The sequence below is a fragment of the Aquarana catesbeiana genome, linkage group LG04 (genome assembly GCF_042186555.1).
Source record: "Aquarana catesbeiana isolate 2022-GZ linkage group LG04, ASM4218655v1, whole genome shotgun sequence".
NCBI classification, from domain to species: Eukaryota; Metazoa; Chordata; class Amphibia; order Anura; family Ranidae; genus Aquarana; species Aquarana catesbeiana.
The window spans coordinates 645,329,459-645,350,426 of NC_133327.1; the positions used below are offsets into that span (position 1 = coordinate 645,329,459).

Sequence of the window (20,968 nt, forward strand, 5' to 3'; positions counted from 1 at the left end):
GTGAAGTGAAAGGGGGCATTATCGCGACTGGCTGCCTCTGTTGTGGGCATACTCTAATCTGCCATAAAAAGAAATAATTGAGCCAGTCATGTCCCTATTGCAGTAGGCTGCCTTAGCTTCTGTGGTGTCCCCCACTCTGCTGTGCAAATTGCTATCAAGCCTTATTTAGTACCCTGTCAACATGTGAAAAAAAATGATGCTATTGTTGCTATTATTGTCACCCTTTGAAGCACATTGAAGATATTATGCAGACCATTGAAGATCTTTGCCACAGACACTTTTTTTTAAGGTGAGAGTGACTAATTTGTTTTCTTTTAATCTGTGTGCTCATCCTCTGGGCTTTCACTATCAGGTAAGGCTTCGCGTTCAGAGACTTGCTGTCATCTCTTAATGTATGCCTCTAATGTGTGATTCTTCCCCCTGTTAAAAGAAACCTGGGCTGAGAAAAGTGCAAAAACTGCATTGCCAACCTCTCATTAGCAATGGCATCCTCCATATTTTTCTCACTACAGGTTTCCTTTAAGCTTTGCAAAAGGTGATGACGCTTGGCTGTAGGCTGCCTTTACTTAAAACAACTTGAGAGCATCAGAATGGCTTTTAGCTTGCATTTCAATTGCATTCACAGTTTTTCTAAATACAAAGGGGGGCTTAGCCATACATATTATCATTGTAGATGGTATCCTCTAGCTTAAATATAGTGCATTTTAGCTCCCATTGAGATGTGTCCAGCAGCTGATATAGGATTTAAAAGCTTGACACTGTAATTTTAAAAATAACACCACAATAAAACACACATGCTATCCTAGAAAACATGGGTTAAAGGAGTTGAGCGTAAGCAATAAATTTTGAGTATTTGAAATTCTTGTTAAAAACAAATAAACTTGACTTTTTTGGGAAGGAGAGTGCTGCTTCTACAGCGGTTTTCTCATCATCAACCATACTGGAAGATCTTTTAACAAATGGATACCCCCCCCAAGCGCTATGCTCAGGGAGACTCAGTTGACTGCTGCATTGTATTACACTTTTGTGTTTTAACCTTGCCTTACACTATGACTTTGGAGAAGTCTTAAAGGGAAGTAGTGTTTTAACTGATGAGCCAGGGAACCTTTTGCATTACAGAAATCTTAAAAGTAGGACCCAGACACGAAATAATCCTTTAACTGCACACAGAGGTCATGATAGTTTTATTACAGGCTTTTACACAACACCTTACATACACATCAGTCCTTGCAATCTAAGGTCCCTATAATCACACACGGGTCAGTTTAGACAGGAGTCAATGGACCTACCAGGGAGGAGATAAGGGCGCTCTGGTGGAGGTGGGTAGCTGGTCAGAGGGTTGATAGTGATGAGGTGGCACTTCTGGCAGCACTTTGGTTAGAGGAGAAGCAACTCTGAAGATACAAAAATGGAAAAGAAAGGCGCCTCTAAGTGCAGTATGCAAAATTTAATAAAGTGCACAAAGGGTTAAAAGCACTTACAAGATTGTTGAGTGTTAAAATACATGATAAAATCAGGAGTCTGTGGCATGTGTCCATGGTGGTAGAGAGCAGTGTAGAGCTGTCCAGCAGCTGTAAAGCGTTCTCATGCGCGTTGGAAAGAGGAGGCAGCAGGGAAGCCTGTATTCACTGTGGGACAAACAAGGCTGATGGTGTCAGTGTAGAGAAGGGGGCGGTAATGCGTTTCAGAGCATGTGCGGCTCCTTCGTCAGACCATGATTTTATCATGTCTTTTAACACTCAACAATCTTGTAAGTGCTTTTTTTTTTTCTTCCATAAAAATTTTATTCAGTTTAAAGACATACATAAACAGAACAAGTCCGATACATACTTTTTATAACAAAATGTATATATGAAATCAAAATGGCACTCTTTAAAGATACTAAGGGAGACATTCTGATACACAATGAACAAGAACTGAACTTGTAAAATACTAATAGTGTGTGGGGGCAGAGGATCTCTTTCTCATTTTTTCACCTCCCCCCCCCCCCCCCCCCCTCCCCCTTTGGGTACCTGCCAAATAAGGGGACAGACAAATGGTTCATTCTTGACTAACAAATAATGCTATGTGCATCAGTATGAGGCTAACCAGGTATCAAAAGGAGGGTACCATACCGTAGAGTAAAGCATGTATGTTCGTTTAGCATCTTATGAAAAACTATATCTAGCAACAGAAAGAAATAGAAGGAATAGAGAAAGAAAAGTACAAACAGAAGAGGGGACTAAGGGAGAAGGGATAAGGAGTGGAAGGTAAGAGCGAGAGGGGAACCTATAGGGGGGAAGAGCAAAGCAAAAAAAAGAGGGGGGGGTATCGGAAGGAGATTAAAGTGGACCCACGCCTGCCCCCCCCCCCCCCCCTTGTAAGTGCTTTTAACCTTTTGTGCACTTTATTAAATTTTGCATACTGCACTTAGAGGCGCCTTTCTTTTCCTTTTTTAATAGACCTACCAGCATGTCTTTGGGTTGTGGGAGGGAAATTGGAGGAAATCCATGCAAGCACAGGGCGAACATAACTATGCAGATAATGTCCTGTCCAGGATTAATTTAAAGGACTCAGTGCAGCAAGGTAGAAGTGCTAACAACTAAGCCTTGTAGTTAAAGTAACACTCTCCCTGCAAAGAAGATAGAAAATACATCCTTCTTCTGCTATTCTGTTAAATGTAAATTGTCATCTGACATCTCTTTAGAAACCAGCACTTTTTTGGAGTGTCCATTACCTGGTCCTCCACTGAGCATGGGGCTTCCTCTTGCCAACCCATACACAACTAATGCATTTTTTATTTAGTCACCACTAAGTTTTTTTTTTTATTTTTCTGCTAAACCAAAAAAAAAAAAAAATGAAAAAAAAAATTTTTTTTAGTTTGTTTATAAAATTTTGCAAATAAGTAATTTTTCTTCACTGATGAGGAGGCGGCGCTGATTATCAGTATAAATGTGCCCTGTCACTAATCAGCTCTCCTTTCCTCACACAGGGACAGCAAGTAAGGAAAGGAATGCTGATAACTGGCAAGTTTTACATGATCAGCTGTTACACAGCAGATCACATAGTATAAGGCTGCTGTCATTGGCCCTTTACTTTGAGCAGCTGTGTCCAAAGGACAGAGCGTGCCCGATGGATGCCCTTCTAGAACAAGAGAGCTGTAATGTAGGCGTCTTTTGCTATGTCCCGGTAATAAAGTGGTTAAATATATTTCTTGAGAGCGCCAAAGCACATATATCCTCTTTGTGTGCACCAAATGTCTTTGTGAACAGTTACTATATTACCTTGTAAAAGTAGTGGTGGCACAATCACTCTGTTATAAATAGCCTGTGCAGAGAGCAGAGCTGTGGGAGGAATCTGCCAGGCTCCACCCACCATAGGCTGCCTGTAGAAAACTACAGGAGGGGGCGGAGACCAGACCAGTCATCCTGTACAAGGAGAGAGAGCAGCAGTGATTGGTCTTTATCACAGAGGCAAAATTTCATGCTGGGTTGCCGCACAAATCTGGAAGAAACACAAACCACACGAAGCTTCAGTAAAGAATACCCATCTCTTGTGTTTAGACAATATTCGCTTAGCCTAGAGTTCCTCTTTAAAAGAGTGGAGAAGACATTGGGAGAGGTATTTACTCCTTGGAAGGAGATCTTTTATTCAGTTTCATTTGACAACAGTTGCTTTAAGGCTTGAGCTAAACCAGAGATTTGATCATGCAACTAAAAAAAAAGAAGTCTTCTACAGCATTTGTTCAAGTGATCAATCCCTTCATTTTAGGGGGTTGTAGAGTTCAAAAGATTTTACTACACCTAAAAAGCAGGGATATTTGGTGCATTCCTTCCAGTGTAAAGGCCCGGACCAAATGTGTGCTAAAATAACAGGCACGATTCCAAAAATGTTCAAATGGCACTAGCACAAAGAAGTGCTTTTAATGTCTCTGGAGGAGACAATCTGACATATAAGGACCCCTTCATCAAGGCAACAGTGACAGGCCCCTGAAGAGGGGTTATTTTGCAACACCAAAAGGGAGCCTCGTCTCCTCTGACTGAATGAAAGCCCTCATTTCTTGTGCAGGTCACATTTGTACATTTTGAAAATCTTTTCGCTGCACTTGAAAGTGATTTTACACAATTAATCGTTTCTACTCGGTCCAAAGATAATGAATCATTTGGAACATTGATCTACTACCCATGACTAGCAGCTGATGAAAATCACCCCTGAAGCGCTCTTTATGTTACAAATAATTGGGTAAAAGCAGAACTTTACCCATCACAACTTAATAGAAAATAATGTTCTTTAGCCAGGAACATACATTAATAATTATACTACCACAATTAGTGTGTGCTGTAAAATGCCTCAAGCTTTGCTACTGTTTCCTCTTGCCAGAGGCTGCCATTTTGCTGAAGCTCAGAGCCCCTGAACAGCAGTAAATCTTTAGGCTGTCAGCAGATTGGCCTATTTTTCAGCACAATGCCAAAATGGAGAGCAACTGAGCATGTGCAGCGCAAGGCAAGACAGTGTATTACTGTATTTTAAGCAGTATAGGCACTTATTTTTAATGTTTACATAGCTATACCTGCAAAAGGGGCCAGTCTGAAGTCATCTAGCAGGACTTCATTTTCTGTCTAAAGTTCCACTTTATTGAGCAGCAACTATTCACTTTCAACATTCAATCGTGTGCAATGAAAATTTAAAGGATAAGTTCAGATTTGGGAATCTGTCACATGTTCCACCCATTTTTTGGAGTGAAACATGTAACATGTTCCTGCAGCGGCTCGGAGCTTTCACTGTGACAGCGGTATGGGGAAAAGTTCCCTATACAACCGTCACTTTAAAAAAAAAAAACTACACGGCTGGCGTAGCTCTGCCCATACACCTGCGTCATTCATTCACAGAGTTCTGCGAATGACTGAGCTACAACTACCAAGAGCCTTTGAGGCTGTTGGCTTGTAGTTCTCAGTGAACTGCCATGGCACGGTTGAGCTCTCTGGTAGCTCATTGATTCTTCCCATCAGTATGAAACTGCCTGCCCGTATGATGTATGGGCAGAGCAGACATCTCACACTGACAGTCTACATGAGTCCTGCATGGCACCAGCAATCTTCTCATTGTGGGTGCAATACTTTCCAGGCTCCAAAAATAAATAAATATATATATATATATATATATATACACACACACACACACACATTTATTTTCTGTTGTCAGTGATTGGATGTTTGAAATAAACAAAACTGCATTATGTACTAGGTTTAGTGAGCGTTTACAATATCGGCACTTCAGGGCCTTATTATATGACACTGTTGTGCAGAAGTTGGGAGAGAGTGTCTAGTTAGGCGGTTGATGGGTTCAATACCAAATCAAATCTTTCAATGGGTAAGCTTGCAGTACTTTAGAATTGAATATTCAGATTCTTGCAAAAGTCTTAACTTGTTCTCTTTAAAATCCTTTATGGGTTGGGCAATTTGGTTTTTGGTACTGCCAGCTGCAGCATCGTGCAACACAACACAAGTACAAAGTCTTGTGCCAAGAAGACTCAGAACAGCACATTATTTTGCAGCAGTAGGGCTGGGTTCACACTAGTACGATTTGGATGCGGATTTCCCTTGCATCCAATTCACATGACAGAAGATTATGACCATCTCTCAATGGAGCTGGTTCATACATCTCTGTGGAGCGAATTGCACAGGGGTCCTTTTCATATTTGGCTCCATTTCAGGCAAACATTCGGGTCCAATTCATCCCTGAAACAGAGTACAGGGCTGCACCGGACCCCTGCTGTGAGCCACATCTGAATTAGATGTGAACCCAGCCTAAAGGTGCAAAAGATTCCATAGAGCACAGGGCAAATTAAAGCACTTACCAAATATGCCCTAAGGTCATGGACTTTTACACACCATGGGCTCAGTTCACAAAGCAAACACACCAGCATAAGGATCTTTAAAGTAAAAAAAAAATTACTTTATCTGAGGCCAATGGGATTTTAAAATTAGTCACAATACTAAAATAAAGACCATTATGCCTGAGTAGATGGTGGTAATCACGCATTTTACATTTTCAGGATTTGACAGAATTGCAGGAAATTTTACGTAGGCATGCATATAGAAAAGTACTGTGATGCCTCATTTAGACGTGGGCTTAGATATGGGGTGTGTAAATACAGTTGATGCTGCGTTCAATCATGTAATTTCATTAAATTTAATTTCCCTTGCACACACTTGATTATTCAAAGCGAGTAAAGCTTCACCTCATTTACTAAGTAAACTGAACAGTCTCAGTTCCATTAGTAAATCAACCCCTATTATTATTATACAGGATTTATATAGCGCCAACAGTTTACGCATCGCTTTACAATATAAGAGGGAGACAATACAGTTATAATACAATAAAATACAAGAGGATTAAGAGGGCCCTGCTCAGAAGAGCTTACAATCTAATAGGGTGGGGCAGGTGGTACAAAAGGTTGTAACTGGGGAATGAGCTGGTGGAAGTGTTAGATTAGTTGGAGACGTGATAGGCTTTCCTGAAGAGGTGAGTTTTCAGGGATCGCCTGAAGGTAGCAAGAGTAGGGGATAGCCGGACAGGTGGAGGTAGCGAGTTCCAGAGGATGGGAAAGGCTCTGGAGAAATCCTGGAGATGAGCATGGGAGGAGGAGGAGATGAGAGAGCTTGAAAGCAGGAGGTCCTGAGAAGAAGAGCGGAGAGGTCGATTTGGGTGATATTTGGAGACAAGATTAGTGATGTAGCTCGGGGCAGAGTTGTGATGCAAAAGAGCAGTCAGTGGAGTGTGTATGGGGAAACATTGCAAAGACATAGGAAGCAATGGGCAGCCTTGACTGCATAATACATTGTTTGGGATAAAGCATTAAAGCGGAGTACCATTCCCCACTTCTGGGAGATCGGGCTGCAGACGGGTAAGTGTCCATATATTAAAAGTCAGCAGCTGCAGTATTGGGGGGGGGTTAACCTCCTCTTTAAAGTAGAACTGTAACTTCCCTTAAATAAAACTTGCAAAAAAATATGTGAAAAGACATTTATTATTACAAATTAAATACAACTTCACAAACTCAATACTGCTCTTTCTATTCATCAGTTCACTGTATCCCATACTGGACTTTTCAGATGATCTGGTATCTTCTCCATCTTAGTCTGTGGGTGAAAAACAATACATACATTTAGTGCATTTCTACTGATTCTGACAGTCTTGTTCGTTCAAACATCAATACTCACTTTTGTGATTTCTAAAGCAACTCCTTCTGGGACATTACGTTCTATATATTCTAGGTAAACATTAGCGGTGCTCCCAGTCAGGTGTTTCAGCTGAAATAGGGGAAGAGGAAACCATATAACAGCAGTTACATTTTCATGGAGAGAGGCACTAATACTGTTTAATATACATGCACAGAGTTTCATAAAATTTAAAGCAAACCTGAGTCAAAATATGCTACTGCTGAAATTTCATGAAGATGCTAGTTTACTGGCTGTTGTGTTTATCCAGTAGTCTCAAGTTACTGCCCATGCTGGTTCTGGGGCAGCGATCAAGAAAGTATGGAAGCCTACATGACAGCCGGGCAACTAGCAGAGGTCACCCGGCAGTACATAATACTTTATGTATTGGATTCCTTTAAAGAGAGACCCTGTCACTGCTGAAAAAACAATTCTGTTCACAGCACAACGTTTTTAAGATACTTCTTTGTCTTAGTAATGTATATTTTTGGGCAGCAGTGGGGTTCAAAACTTAAGGAAACCCATCACTTTAGGTCTAGTCATTTTCCTTGCTCCCCCTCCTTCTGTAAAACACTAACCCCTCCACTGCCACTTCTGTGTTGACAGCGTGCTCTCGGCAAAGGGTCGCGTGGCTGTCGCCATGATGATGCCGTCATGTTAAAAAATAAATAAAATGGAAGAGCAGGTGTAGCAGTTTTTCTTTAAAGATGCATGGGTCTATGCTGTGCAGCAGTAATCACACAGCAATATGGGCACAAAAACATGTTTCTGGGGCCCAACAGGATGGACAGCACAATCGGGAATAACTGACATACCCTTCATTGTGGCCTTAAAAAAATAAATAAATAGACATGGTTTCTTCAAAGTTTTGCCCCTTTCACACAGGTTGTCTTATTAGGTCTGCCTGTCTGATCGGACCTTTCAGTCTCTTCTTTAGAGCAGTGGATGCTGACACCCGATGCCATCTGATCCGATCCGCCAAAAACAGACAGATGGTGGTCCTGCATAGCAGAGCAGACACAGACCTGTCATCCACCTGCTCAGCAGACAAAACCCTCGCTGAGCAAGTGGATTCTACTTAGCGGAAGCGCCTGTGTAAAAAGGGGCCCTTTGGCTTATATTGCACCTCAACACAAACATGTCAAATCAAATATTTGAAAACATACAGGGAGTTGCATGTCTCAAATCCATTCAGGAGTAAAGCCCCATTATCACGTATACACAGTCTTGGAACCAAAGTTGGCAAATTTCATGTGATCTGCTCTGTATGGCATTGCTGCCAAGTTTTAAGGCAGCATTTGCATAGGTGACTACCACCCATGTGAATGACAGCGGCTGGAATCTACTGATGTTATTGCGGCCTGTGAAGGGCTAGCTGCGGCCGCTGAGCCCTGTACACTTCAATGACTGGTCTCTGGCAGCTGCAGTTATCCGCGGCTGTCTGCATAGCCAGCGATTACCTGCAGTGATTGATAGCTGTGGCTGCCAGAGATCTGTCATTGAAATGTACTATGTACAGGGCTCGGTGGTCGCAGCTAGCTGCTCACAGGTGCCAGAAACAGCAGCAGATTCCTGCCACTGTCATTCACACTGGTGGGAATGCTGACTAAAGCCCCATACACACTATTAGATTTTTGTTTTCAGATTTACCACATAAAACCTTAACAATTTGTATGCAATCAGGCAGGCCCTTGCACTACATGGTTTTGGTAAATCTGAAGACAAAAATATGCAGAAGATCTAATAGTGTGTATGGGGTTCTAAGGCTATAAAGTCTCTCCCTGCCAATAAACTAAATCAGAGGCTGCAAAAATACCTCTGCTATGCACCAGGTGCCCAAGTTCTTGGCGAGCAGCAAGATCATTTTCTGAACATTCACAATCGAACTAGCGCATATCCACAATAAAAGTAAAAAAAAAAAAAAAAAAAAAGGATGTTGGGTTTTGTCTACCTCAGAGTAAATGATGGTTTTAAAACCAGAATTTTGAGGCAATTTCACATCATTTTTTTTTTTTTTTTTTTTTTATAGACAAATCAAAACAATTTCTTATAAAGTTAGATTTTTCAGGCAGATTGCATTTAATAATTTGCCATATTTTGACATCTATCCAGTCAACAGATGGATCTCTAATATCCTTTTCACTTATGAGATTTTCGTTTTCACCTTTACCAAAACAAGCCTTTTACAGAGCTCAAGTGAGTCTGTGACATATAATTTATCAGATGGCTGGGTCTCCAGACAAATGGCGCTGCAAAGCAAGCTGCTCTCTGCTTTAACTCAGAATAATCTACTTTAGTATTCCTATATTACTATTTTTTCCCTTCTAAAACAAAAGATTATGTATGTATTGAAATAAAAAATATTTAAAAAGGGATAAAAAAAAAAAAAAAAACAGGTCTAAAACAAAAAAAACAAAATTGAGTTTCCCCTTAGGGGGACTGGACAAACTATAGGCAAGATAACACAAGAAAACACAGGCTGCTTGGAAAAGAAAATCCTTCCATTACACAGAATCGATTTCTCACCTCTAAGCACCTGTAATGTGTCCTCATTTCATACTGCACTCTGTGCTTTTTGAAAATGTGTATGGATTTTAAGAGAGTGAATCGCTCCATTTTTCTTTTTGGTTCATACCTAAAAAACACACATCCCAATAAAAAAAATAAAAGAAAGTTAAGTAAGGCTCAACACAACTTCAAGCAACAGTAAAGGCCAGACAGAGATAGACATTTAATAAGTAGAAAAGAAGAATGCAACCCTTAGGCCCCTTTCACACACGCTGTCTGTTTTTCATCCATCCGTTGACGGATGAAAATTGGACATCAATGCATCTCTATGGAAAAATGGATGATCATCCATTTACATCCACAATCATCAGTTTTTTAAACTGATCAAAGCTCTATTTTTCTTCCGTTAAAAAAAAAACGGAGCGTACAAAAAAGGGATGTAAACTGACAATTATAGTGGCTGACTGATATCTAATTGCTGTTTTGGAGCATCAACATGGCTCCTTACATTTCTAAAATATTATCTGAAGATCATGCACATTAAAACTCACAAATATTTCTAAACATCCAGAAGATAGCTTTAAAAAGAGGAAGAATACTGGCTAAAGTCATAGCAGGCAACAGATATGTTTAGAGGAAAGGTATTTTACTAACATCAGTGTAGATCAGAGGTGTTCAATCGGTTACCTCAGCTATCAGCCATTATTTTGGGACCTTTATAAATTATTATTCTTATCAAACTATATTTTGGGACATCATTTGGGTTCCTGAATTACAGTTAACACAGCCAGCTACTAATAGTGACAGGAGGGGCAGGGAGGAGATTGCTCACACTGCTAGGAGCTGACAGGCAGGGAGGGAAGGAGAGATGAGAGACTCTAGTACAGCGGGATGACTGAGGCACATAAACTGACCACGGTATCATGGATCAGCAGCCATGATTACTGTGGTCAGTTCACCTAGGGGGACACAGGAACAGGCAGGATTACCAGGTTTTTTTACAGCATAGACCGGGACAGATTAGACAGCACAAGCACTGTGCTGTTTAACCTGCTTTAAAGGAACAGGGCTTTTTTTAGGGTTACAACCTCTTTAAGCTAATCATTTTAAAGCTACTAAAGTATACAGTAAAGCACTTAACCTGCACAGGCTTTATAGCAAAAAGCTTTATGTAACTGCAATACTTACACCCTCTCCACACAGATGCCAAGTTCTTTAGCTGCCAAGACTGTAAAGTGCTCATAGCTGTCCAGAACAGTTTTGTCATGGCCTTTTGCTAACACTTCTATCTCCTTATACAGGATGTCTGGTTCATCAGTGCTGCTTATCTGTACATAGAAAAATAAATGATTCTGAAACAAGTTTATGGTGTCCTGTTGTCTTCATTTGCAAGCAGTATGAGGTTAAAAGGAGAACTCTGCAGTTTTGTGTGCATCCAAAAACGGAGTCTATATAACCCTGGTGCAATTTCAGAACTCCACACACTGAGAAGGGCACAAACAGCACTTCCTAATGGTTGTAAAGGTACGTTACAGTTAAATACTAGACCTTGATCTGCATACAGCAAACACAGCCTTCTTGCTCAGTGCTACAGCTTTTTATTCAGCCATTAGTGAGGTAGCCTGGAAACACTTTTGCCTTCCTGTGTGTAATGCAGGATGGGTATTTCCAAACTCACCTACTGCAGGTTCCTTGCATATAGAAGGTCTGTTTTGCCAATGCTTTACAGGCATAAATCAAATTCATACCTGCTTTGGATGTTTATATCCGACTGGTGACAGCACAGATTCAGGAAGCAGACCCACCCAATCTACATAAGAGGAACTGTTCGACATATTTCTAGAAATGATTACAGATTCTTGTACCAACATATATGTAGCCATATATGGCCATCAGAGACAGTCTGGTTATTTCAGTAAAGGTTAACTTAAGTGGCGCTAATCCCAATGATTATAGCCCACCCCATCTTATCAGCAAAATTACCTGTTTTACACTCACTTGAAAGTAACTCTAGGACAGGTTTTCTTCAGCTCATGTCCCTTCTCAGTACACAGCACAGGGTGGGGTCTGTGTGCAGGAAGTCTTATTGAATGGATGCTCAGGCAGAGGCAGCCAATCAGTAACCCTCTCTGCACTCAGTTCTCACCACAGGGCTTCTGTGAAACAACTCTTCATTTTTTCAGATAAGAAAGTTTTAAATAGGATACGATCTTTGAAGTGGAACTTTAAAAACAAAAAATTGCGAGCAAGACTTTTTTTTTTTTTTTGTTCTGTTTTTAAAAAGAAGAGGCATACTGTGTCTCTTCTGCAATAAACGCTTCCTCCTCACAAGCTTGCTAACAATATACACTGAACCACACATACACAGCTCAGTGTACATTCCCACTATCTGCCGGACTTCAGTACACACAGGAACTACATCATTCTGGTCTGTCCAATCCAACAGAACAGAAAATTCTGGGGAGGAGCTCAGGACAATGTAATCAAACTAAAGCCCCACACACACTATTAGATTTTCTGAAGATTTTTTGTCTTTAGATTTACCAAAGCCATATAATATGAGGTCAAACCTTAAGAGCTTCAATTTGTATACAATCAGGCAGGCCCTTGTACTACATGGTTTTGGTAAATCTGAAGACAAAAATCTGCAGAAAATCTAATAGTGTCTATGGGGTCTAAGGCAGCGTATCGATGACTCAACTTTTTTCCATCACAAGTGAAAGGTAAGAAGATCGCTCAATTCCCCCATTAACACAGGCAGCCCTGATAGGGGAATGCCTCCTGCAGCGCAATTGTGTTCTGCTGGTGGGGGGTCCCAGCAGAACACAATGATTATGGCTAGCGTATCTAGCCAGGCCTTAGCTGTGTATTGCATACCCCAAGGAACATCATTTACGGGGGAATAGCTGAAACTTACCAGCTTCCGGACATTGGCATGTATGTCATTTGCTTGGGGGATAGCAGGCTGTGCACTTCCAGCAGCGGTTGTATCCCTGTTTGCAAAGAGAACCGTCAGTTGAAAACAGATTAGAGAGAATAATGTACACACAACCAGAGTGTTTTTTCTTCTCATCCCGCTGGCTAAAGTTGAAAAGTTGCATCTAAAAATTGTGTAACAATTTCAGAAAAATGTTCCTCAATGTAAAGTTGCAAAAACTGCAAATATATCATCATCTACAATACATAAAGTCATCAAAAGAATCTGGAGAAATCTCTGTGCGCAAGGGACAAGACTGAAACGCAATATTGGATGCCTGTGATCTTCGGGTCCTCAGACAGCACTCATTAAAAACAGACACGATTCTGTGATGGACATCACTGAATGGGCCCAGGAATACTTCAAAAATCACCATCTTGTGAATACAGTTAGCTGTGCATCCAAAAATTCAAGGTAAAGCTCTACCATGCAAACAACCCATATCTGAACATGAGCCAGAAATGCTGCTGTCTTCTCCAATGCTCATTTAAAATGGTCTGTTGCAAAGTGGAAAACTGTTCTGTGGTCACACAAATCAAAATATGACATTTTTTGGGCAATCATGGGCACGGTGTCCTCTGGACTAAAGAGGAGATGGACCTTATTATTACAGACTTGTTATCAGAGCTCAGTTCAAAGGCCTGCATCTCTGATGGTATGGGGGTACATTAGTGCATATGGAATGGGCAGCTTCAACATCTGGAAAAGCACCATCAATACTGAATGATATATTCAGGTTTTAGAGTGGCATATTATGCTCAGGCAAGAAAGGGACAACATTCCTCTCCCAAAACTCCAGCAACTGGTTGCTTTGACTCTCTAAGGTGCCCTTTTTTTTTTTTTTCTACCCAATCGTGTTACTGATCTGTTGCCAATTAATCTAACTAGTTGTAAAATGCTCTTCCTTGTTAATACTACTTATTTTGCCCTGTCTCATCTTCTTTAAAAAGTTTGCCACCATCAATTTTTTAAATTTGCCCTTTTTTTTGTTGTTAAAATTGTACATTTTCTCAGTTTAAACATTTGATATATTTTCTATTGTTAATAAAATATGGGTTTATAAAGTTTGCAGATGATTACATTCTGTTTTTATGTAGATTTTACACAGTGTCCCAACTTTTTTGGAATTAAGGTTGTAATGTAAGTGACCCATTTGTATTCTTATGGCTGAATTTAAAAAAAAAAAAAAAAAAAAAAAAAAAAGCACATTTAAACCTAATCTCAAGCTTTTAGTGAAGTTTAAATAGTTAGTTTGGACTAAGGTGGTCCAAACAGACTATCTACTTCATGACGACATGCAGCAGCTCTCAGCAATGTATGAACGGTATACAGCCTCAGCTACAATACTGTATACAGCACTAAGTTCCTGCAGCGGGGTGGGAACTACTCCTGGAACAAAATTCAGTCAGGCTCTGATGATGACATCACAGGTAGATTTAAATTTGATTTTGATTTTTTTCCCCCCATTTATGGTGTCTTTAGCTTGCAAACTAAAAAAAATGTAAGGCTTTATGCACACAGCCATACACATAATGTGCATTCAAAGCATACGTCCGTGCGTGTGGGGCTTTGCACAACCTCCAGCGCAAAATCGCCTACAGCTGCATCTTGAAATCCATCTCCTTGAGCATCTTCAGGTCCCGAGAGAGCGACTCTACAGGCTCTGCATGCTGTAAGGTAGTGTTGCACTGACACCGTTCTTATACCGGCGAGTACCGATAATTTCGGCCAAGTACTCACGGATACAGAGTACCAATACCTTTGTGATGCAATTTGAGTCCATACAAAATGAATGGGCTCAAATCGCATTGCAAAGAATCACATGCAATTTACACAGGGATGCGGTGCGATTCCTGCCTGAATTGCATGCAGTTTCCCGCACTGCCCCTGTGTGAACCCAGGCTGAAATCACTATGACATGGGGGAAACTGCATGTGATTTGGACAGGTATCGCACCACATTCCTTTTCATATCACATGTGATTCTATGCAGTGCGATTTGAACCCATTCATTTTGTATGGGCTTAAATCGCACCGCAAAGGTATTGGAGCATTTACACGAGTATGGGTACTCATGCAAATGCTTAGTATCAGCACTGATACTGGTATCGCTGCAACCATACTGTAAGGCCGTGTGCATGAAGCCCAATAGATGTATTTTACTATAGGCAGGTGTATGAGAGATACTCTTTAAGAATGCAGCAAGACCAGAATTGGGCTTCAGACTGAAATTGTCCTCCATTCACAAGGTAGTAATACTTACGCAACATGGCGATATGTCTGTGTGACGGCACATGCACAGGAAGGAAATGGTCTTGTTCTGAGCACCTGCAAAAAAAAAAAACAAAAACAAAAAACACACCACAATGAAAATGCATTAATTACCCCCTAAAACACAAGTAAAATGTTAGATAATATAACAGAAAAGTGTGAGCCTCTAAGATTCCAAGGGTACAACTGCGGAGAGCGATTCTCTGCACCATGATTATAAGGAAAATGTTAATCAACCATATCAACAAGTGTCATGTATAAAGTGCCCCCCTTTCATTTGTGATATAATACAGGACTATGCAAATTTTTTTTAAGCAGGTGTGAAAAAAATGCTGTAAAGTAAAAATGCCTCAGAAATATACATTTTAATTGCTTATTTTTATCAAATTACAAAATGAGTGAAGAAAAATCGAAATCAAATCAAAATTTGGTGTGACCGCCCTTTGCCCTCCAAATGACATCAACTCTTCTAGGTAGACTTGCACACAGTTTTTGAAGGACCTCAACAGATTGCAGGGAGGGAGGGGGAGAGGAGTCGCCGCCTAGGCGGTGAGATCAGAAGTGGAAGCTGGGTACCTGTTAGAACTAGGTACCCGCTGCTCCCCCACCCCCCCCCAAAAAAATTACAAGCCAAAATGTGGCAAATAAGGGGGCGAGGAGTGCTTAAAGTGGAAGGGTACAACTCCGCTTTAATTTACAGCATTTTTTTCCACACCTGCCTAAAACTTTTGCCGCCCCCCCTTATCCCAATGCAGCCACTACAGATTCTGGAATCAATAGAAAGCACCACTGGAAGCCTGGGGGCAATTTTATGTAGCAACCAATGAGCCAGGAATGTTCTGACCAATCTACCCCCCTCCCCCATATCTCCCCAGGGGAATCCTGCCAGAGCCAGGACATTGTGTGCAGATAGTAACAGGGCTAGTGTCAGCGCCCCCCCCCCCAGTGTCAGCACACAGCACCCCCCCCCCAGTGTCGGCACACAGCGCCCTCTAGCGTTGCCCGCACACAGCGCCCCCCCCCCAGTGTCAGCACACAGTGCCCTCTAGCGTCCTCCGCACACAGCGCCCCCCCCCCAGTGTCGGCACACAGCGCCCCCCCCCCCAGTGTCGGCACACAGCGCCCCCCCCCCCAGTGTCGGCACACAGCGCCCCCCCCTAGTGTCGGCACACAGCGCCCCCCCCCCCAGTGTCGGCACACAGCGCCCCCCCCCCTAGTGTCGGCACACAGCGCCCCCCCCTAGTGTCGGCACACAGCGCCCCCCCCTAGTGTCGGCACACAGCGCCCCCCCCCCAGTGTCGGCACACAGCGCCCCCCCCAGTGTCGGCACACAGCGCCCCCCCCCAGTGTCGGCACACAGCGCCCCCCCCCCAGTGTCGGCACACAGCGCCCCCCCCACTAGTGTCGGCACACAGCGCCCCCCCCCTAGTGTCGGCACACAGCGCCCCCCCCCCAGTGTCGGCACACAGCGCCCCCCCCCCAGTGTCGGCACACAGCGCCCCCCCAGTGTCGGCACACAGCGCCCCCCCCAGTGTCGGCACACAGCGCCCCCCCCCAGTGTCGGCACACAGCGCCCCCCCCCAGTGTCGGCACACAGCGCCCCCCCCTAGTGTCGGCACACAGCGCCCCCCCCCCCCTAGTGTCGGCACACAGCGCCCCCCCCCCCCAGTGTCGGCACACAGCGCCCCCCCAGTGTCGGCACACAGCGCCCCCCCCTAGTGTCGGCACACAGCGCCCCCCCCCAGTGTCGGCACACAGCGCCCCCCCCCAGTGTCGGCACACAGCGCTCCCCCCTAGTGTCGGCACACAGCCCGCCCCCCCCCCAGTGTCGGCACACAGCGCCCCCCCCTAGTGTCGGCACACAGCGCCCCCCCCCTAGTGTCGGCACACAGCGCCCCCCCCCCCTAGTGTCGGCACACAGCGCCCCCCCCCCCTAGTGTCGGCACACAGCGCCCCCCCCTAGTGTCGGCACACAGCGCCCCCCCCTAGTGTCGGCACACAGCGCCCCCCCTAGTGTCGGCACACAGCGCCCCCCCCCAGTGTTGGCACACAGCGCCCCCCCCCTAGTGTTGGCACACAGCGCCCCCCCCCTAGTGTCGGCACACAGCACCCCCCCTAGTGTCGGCACACAGCACCCCCCCTAGTGTCGGCACACAGCGCCCCCCCTAATGTCCTCTAGTGTACAGCGCCCCCCCTAGTGTCCTCTAGTGTACAGCGCCCCCCCCTAGTGTCGGCACACAGCGCCCCCCCCTAGTGTCGGCACACAGCGCCCCCCCTAGTGTCCTCTAGTGTACAGCGCCCCCCCCTAGTGTCGGCACACAGCGCCCCCCCCCCCTAGTGTCGGCACACAGCACCCCCCCTAGTGTCCTCTAGTGTACAGCGCCCCCCCCCCCAGTGTACAGCGCCCTCTAGTGTCAGCACACAGGTAATTGTATGTCTTATCTCTAGCCGTCTGTGGAATCCCACTGCACAGAATATGCAGAGAACATTCTCAGGCACAGGGCTCTGGCAGCACACAGGTACATATGAAGGAAGCTGACTGCACAAATGTAGACAGACTCCTCGTTATCCGCTGTGCCCGGTGCCTCCCTTCACCTGACAGCGGCTCACATCCCGGACACCGCGGCTTAGAAGGGCAAATCCCCGGCACACATTCATCTTTACTCCTGTGCAGCGCCGCGGGTACTTCCGGCGCACATCACGACGTCACCACGGAGCTGTCACCTTCTGGTGTCAGAACGCAAGATGGACCCAAAAACAAATATGGCCGCCTTCCTATTCCGCCCACAGAGTGTGAGGGCGGCCATATTTGTTTTGGGCAGAGGCTAGCTGAAGCCAATGTACCCAGTTAGTTTTGGGAGGATGTACTCTGTTTCTTCTTTTGTTGGCAGAACAGAAAGTGATCTAATATGGTGTGGTTGTCAACGGGATAGTAATAGAAGGAAATCCTCCTTTTCAGGTGGTAGCTGTCTCAGTTTGCAGATATTTCCTCTCACTAATGGTTGTGTAGATCGATAGAAGAGGGGAGAACCTGATAAAGATTTTTCCTCTTCTGTATCCTATAAAAGTTGTCTTCTAGGCTCGGTTCCCACTTCTGTGTGTGGCTGCAGGAATCGCAGCAATTCTCACACGTGCAACCATCTGCAGTGAAAACGCACTGCTCTGCAAAAACATGCACCCCAACGCGTCTAAAATTGCAGTGTGTATGTGCGGGTACTGCAGGAAAATCGCATGGTCAATAAGACCACACGATTTCCCTGCAACCGTATTTTTAAAAAGGTGCATGCACCTTTTTTCCCCCAAAAAATACAGGCAAGGCAGCCCATTCATTTGACGGGCAAACATGGCTGACAAAAACGCATAGGTGTGAACCTAGCGTAAATAAACTTTATTGGTAGCACATCGAGAAGATGGCTGCGGTGATCACACACATCATAGTCTATTGGGAGACACACAAACACTTTCATTTTATTATCTGATCGATGTGTGATTAAGTCAATCAATCGAATCTGCCCATAATCAAATAGATATAACTTCCCTATTGATTGATTTAGGGCAGTTAGCACACTACTGAACCGCAGCGTGGGTGCAGCGCAGTGTACCCATGGTTTTCTTGCGGGTTCCCATAGACTTCTATTAAATCGGCCAGTTTTGGTGCGTTTTCTTCAGAACTGAACCAAAAGTCCTGCATGCTGCATCTTTGGTGTGCTTTCAGGAAAAGTACCATAAATGCCAGATCTAATAGAAGTCTATGGGAAAGCACGGATATCCCACATGAAAACTGCGGGTAGACGCTGCCTGAAACCACCTTTAGCCTTGGTTCACACTGACAGTGTGCTAGAAATTGTGCAAGTTCAGCTGAACTCGCACAATTTCATACCCGCATATCAGTCCGACTTCGGGAGCGATTTCAGAGACATCTGTGCGGGTTCCTGCACAGATATCTATACAAATCGCACCCGAAGTCGCCAAAAGTAGTACAGGAACTACTTTGGGAATTGGTGCGGCACCGCACCGTTCGGACGGTGTCATTGCTGGCAATAGCCACTGATTTGGCATGCGATTGGACGTGTTTGGGATCCCTCCTGCCCGATCCCGCCAGGAAGCCGACACTGCACACTGCTAATCACAGGCAGTGAGACATTTGCTGGTCCACAGCTACACAGATCGGTAAATGTCTCACTGCCTGTGATTAGCAGTGTGCAGTGTCGGCTTTCTGGCGGGATCGGGCAGGTGGGATCCCAAACACGCTCGAGCCCATCTTTAATCACGAATAAACCAGGTTATGAGATGGCATGGAGGAAACAGAGATGTGATCAATAACTTACCACTATATAGCCTCATACACACGATCGGACTTCAAACAAACTTTTCCGTGGATTTCTGTACAAAGGGCGTTGGCCATGAACTTCGTATGCATACACACGGCAGGACTTTTTAGGCAACAAACACGAACGTAGTGACGTTTCAACGTACTGACGACACTTCAAAAGAGGAAGTTTAATTCTCTGGCGCCACCCTTTGGTCAACTTCTGTATTGTTGTCTGATCTTTTGCATTGGTTCTGAGCATGCGTGTTTGTACTTTGGACTAAAGTCCGATGGATTTGTGTACACACGATCGGACTAGCCGACGTAGGACTTTTATTGCAGGAAAGTTTGTCTGTTCGCACAGCCAACATTTGTCCGATGAAAACCGAAAAAGTTTGTCCGATGGAGCGTACACGCGGTCGGATGTTGCCTCAAAACAGGTTATTTGCATGTTTGTTGTCAAAAACTCCAATCATGTGTATGGGCCTTAAGGCTGACCATACAATATACAATCTGAATGTACAACCTCCATTATGGTAGCCATACATTGATAAATTATCGATTTCTTTTCCGATCAATCTCTTCTCTAGGAATAATCTAGAGTCAACATTTGATCGATATATGCGACACACTCAGGTAGTGGATAGTTAAAGCAGAACTAAAACTGTAAAGTGGAATACCAGCCTAACTCTAACTATTCTTAAACATGTACCCACCCCCTTCTGCTACCTATCCTGTCTACCCTATGTAAAATAGATCTGTGTACTTACCTTTCTTTATTCCGTCCTGATCACATGATGCATACCTCCCAACAGTCCCGAATTGGGCGGGACTTTCCCGTATTCACATCGTTGTCCGGCTGTACAGGGGCTTTGTCCCGCATAATTCTGTTGCTTATATGTCAACTTCTGGCTGATTAGGACCTGCAGCAGTGTGAACATTCAGCATATCCAGGGATTGGCGAGCAAGCCAGCTGGATGTGCACTGTGCAGCTCCGATGAGAGACTTCACCTGTCCCCATCACATCAAATAGTACTCCATATTCCCATCACACACATTAATGGATATGGTTTGGGTGCTGCAGCAACAACCAGCTGTGAACTGGTTCAGAAATATCTGCATCGACCCATCACATCAAAGTCCCCCCCCATACATCAGAGTCCCTCCATCACATCAAAGTCCCCCCCCCCATACATCAGAGTCCCTCCATCACATCAAAGTCCCCCCCATACATCAGAGTCCCTCCATCACATCAAAGTCTCCCCATCACATCAGAGTCCCCTTATCACATCAAAGTTGTCCCCCCTATACATCAGAGTCCTCTCATCACATCAAAGTCCCCCCTTTGCATCAGAATCTCCCCATCACAGCAAGGTCCCCCCATCACATCAAAGTCCCCCTTATACCCTTATACATTAGAGTCTCCCCATCACATTAAGGTCCCCTATACATCAGAGTCTCCCCATCACATCAAGGTCCCCCTATACATAAGAGTTTCTCCATCACATCAAATAGTACTCCATATTCCCATCACACACATTCCTGGATAAAGCTCTAAAGGTTTGGGTGCTGCAGCAATAACCAGCTGTGAACTGGTTCAGAAAAATCTGCATTGCCCCATCAAAGTCCCCCCCACTATACACCAGAGTCCCTCCATCACATCAGAGTCCCCCCATCACATCAAAGTCTCCCCATCACATCAAAG

General features: G+C 44.2%; 1 protein-coding gene across 2 annotated transcripts in view; it reads right to left on the reverse strand.

Annotated features, from left to right (window-relative positions):
• MRPS10 (mitochondrial ribosomal protein S10) overlaps nucleotides 1-17,702 on the reverse strand; it is a 141,120-nt gene extending 123,418 nt beyond the window's left edge. The window contains exons 1-7 of one of the 2 annotated variants that reach the window (XM_073628442.1): nucleotides 17,550-17,702; nucleotides 14,947-15,011; nucleotides 12,625-12,700; nucleotides 10,896-11,035; nucleotides 9,726-9,834; nucleotides 7,203-7,292; nucleotides 6,992-7,121 (exon numbers count right to left, since the gene is read on the reverse strand). In XM_073628442.1, coding sequence (XP_073484543.1) covers nucleotides 7,062-7,121; nucleotides 7,203-7,292; nucleotides 9,726-9,834; nucleotides 10,896-11,035; nucleotides 12,625-12,700; nucleotides 14,947-15,011; nucleotides 17,550-17,612 — 603 coding nt within the window. In that variant the 5' untranslated portion in view covers nucleotides 17,613-17,702 and the 3' untranslated portion in view covers nucleotides 6,992-7,061. Of the gene's footprint in view, nucleotides 1-6,991; nucleotides 7,122-7,202; nucleotides 7,293-9,725; nucleotides 9,835-10,895; nucleotides 11,036-12,624; nucleotides 12,701-14,946; nucleotides 15,012-17,549 lie in introns of those variants that run through there. The other variant, XM_073628441.1, reaches the window with a different exon arrangement.
• Nucleotides 17,703-20,968: the final 3,266 nt, after the last annotated feature.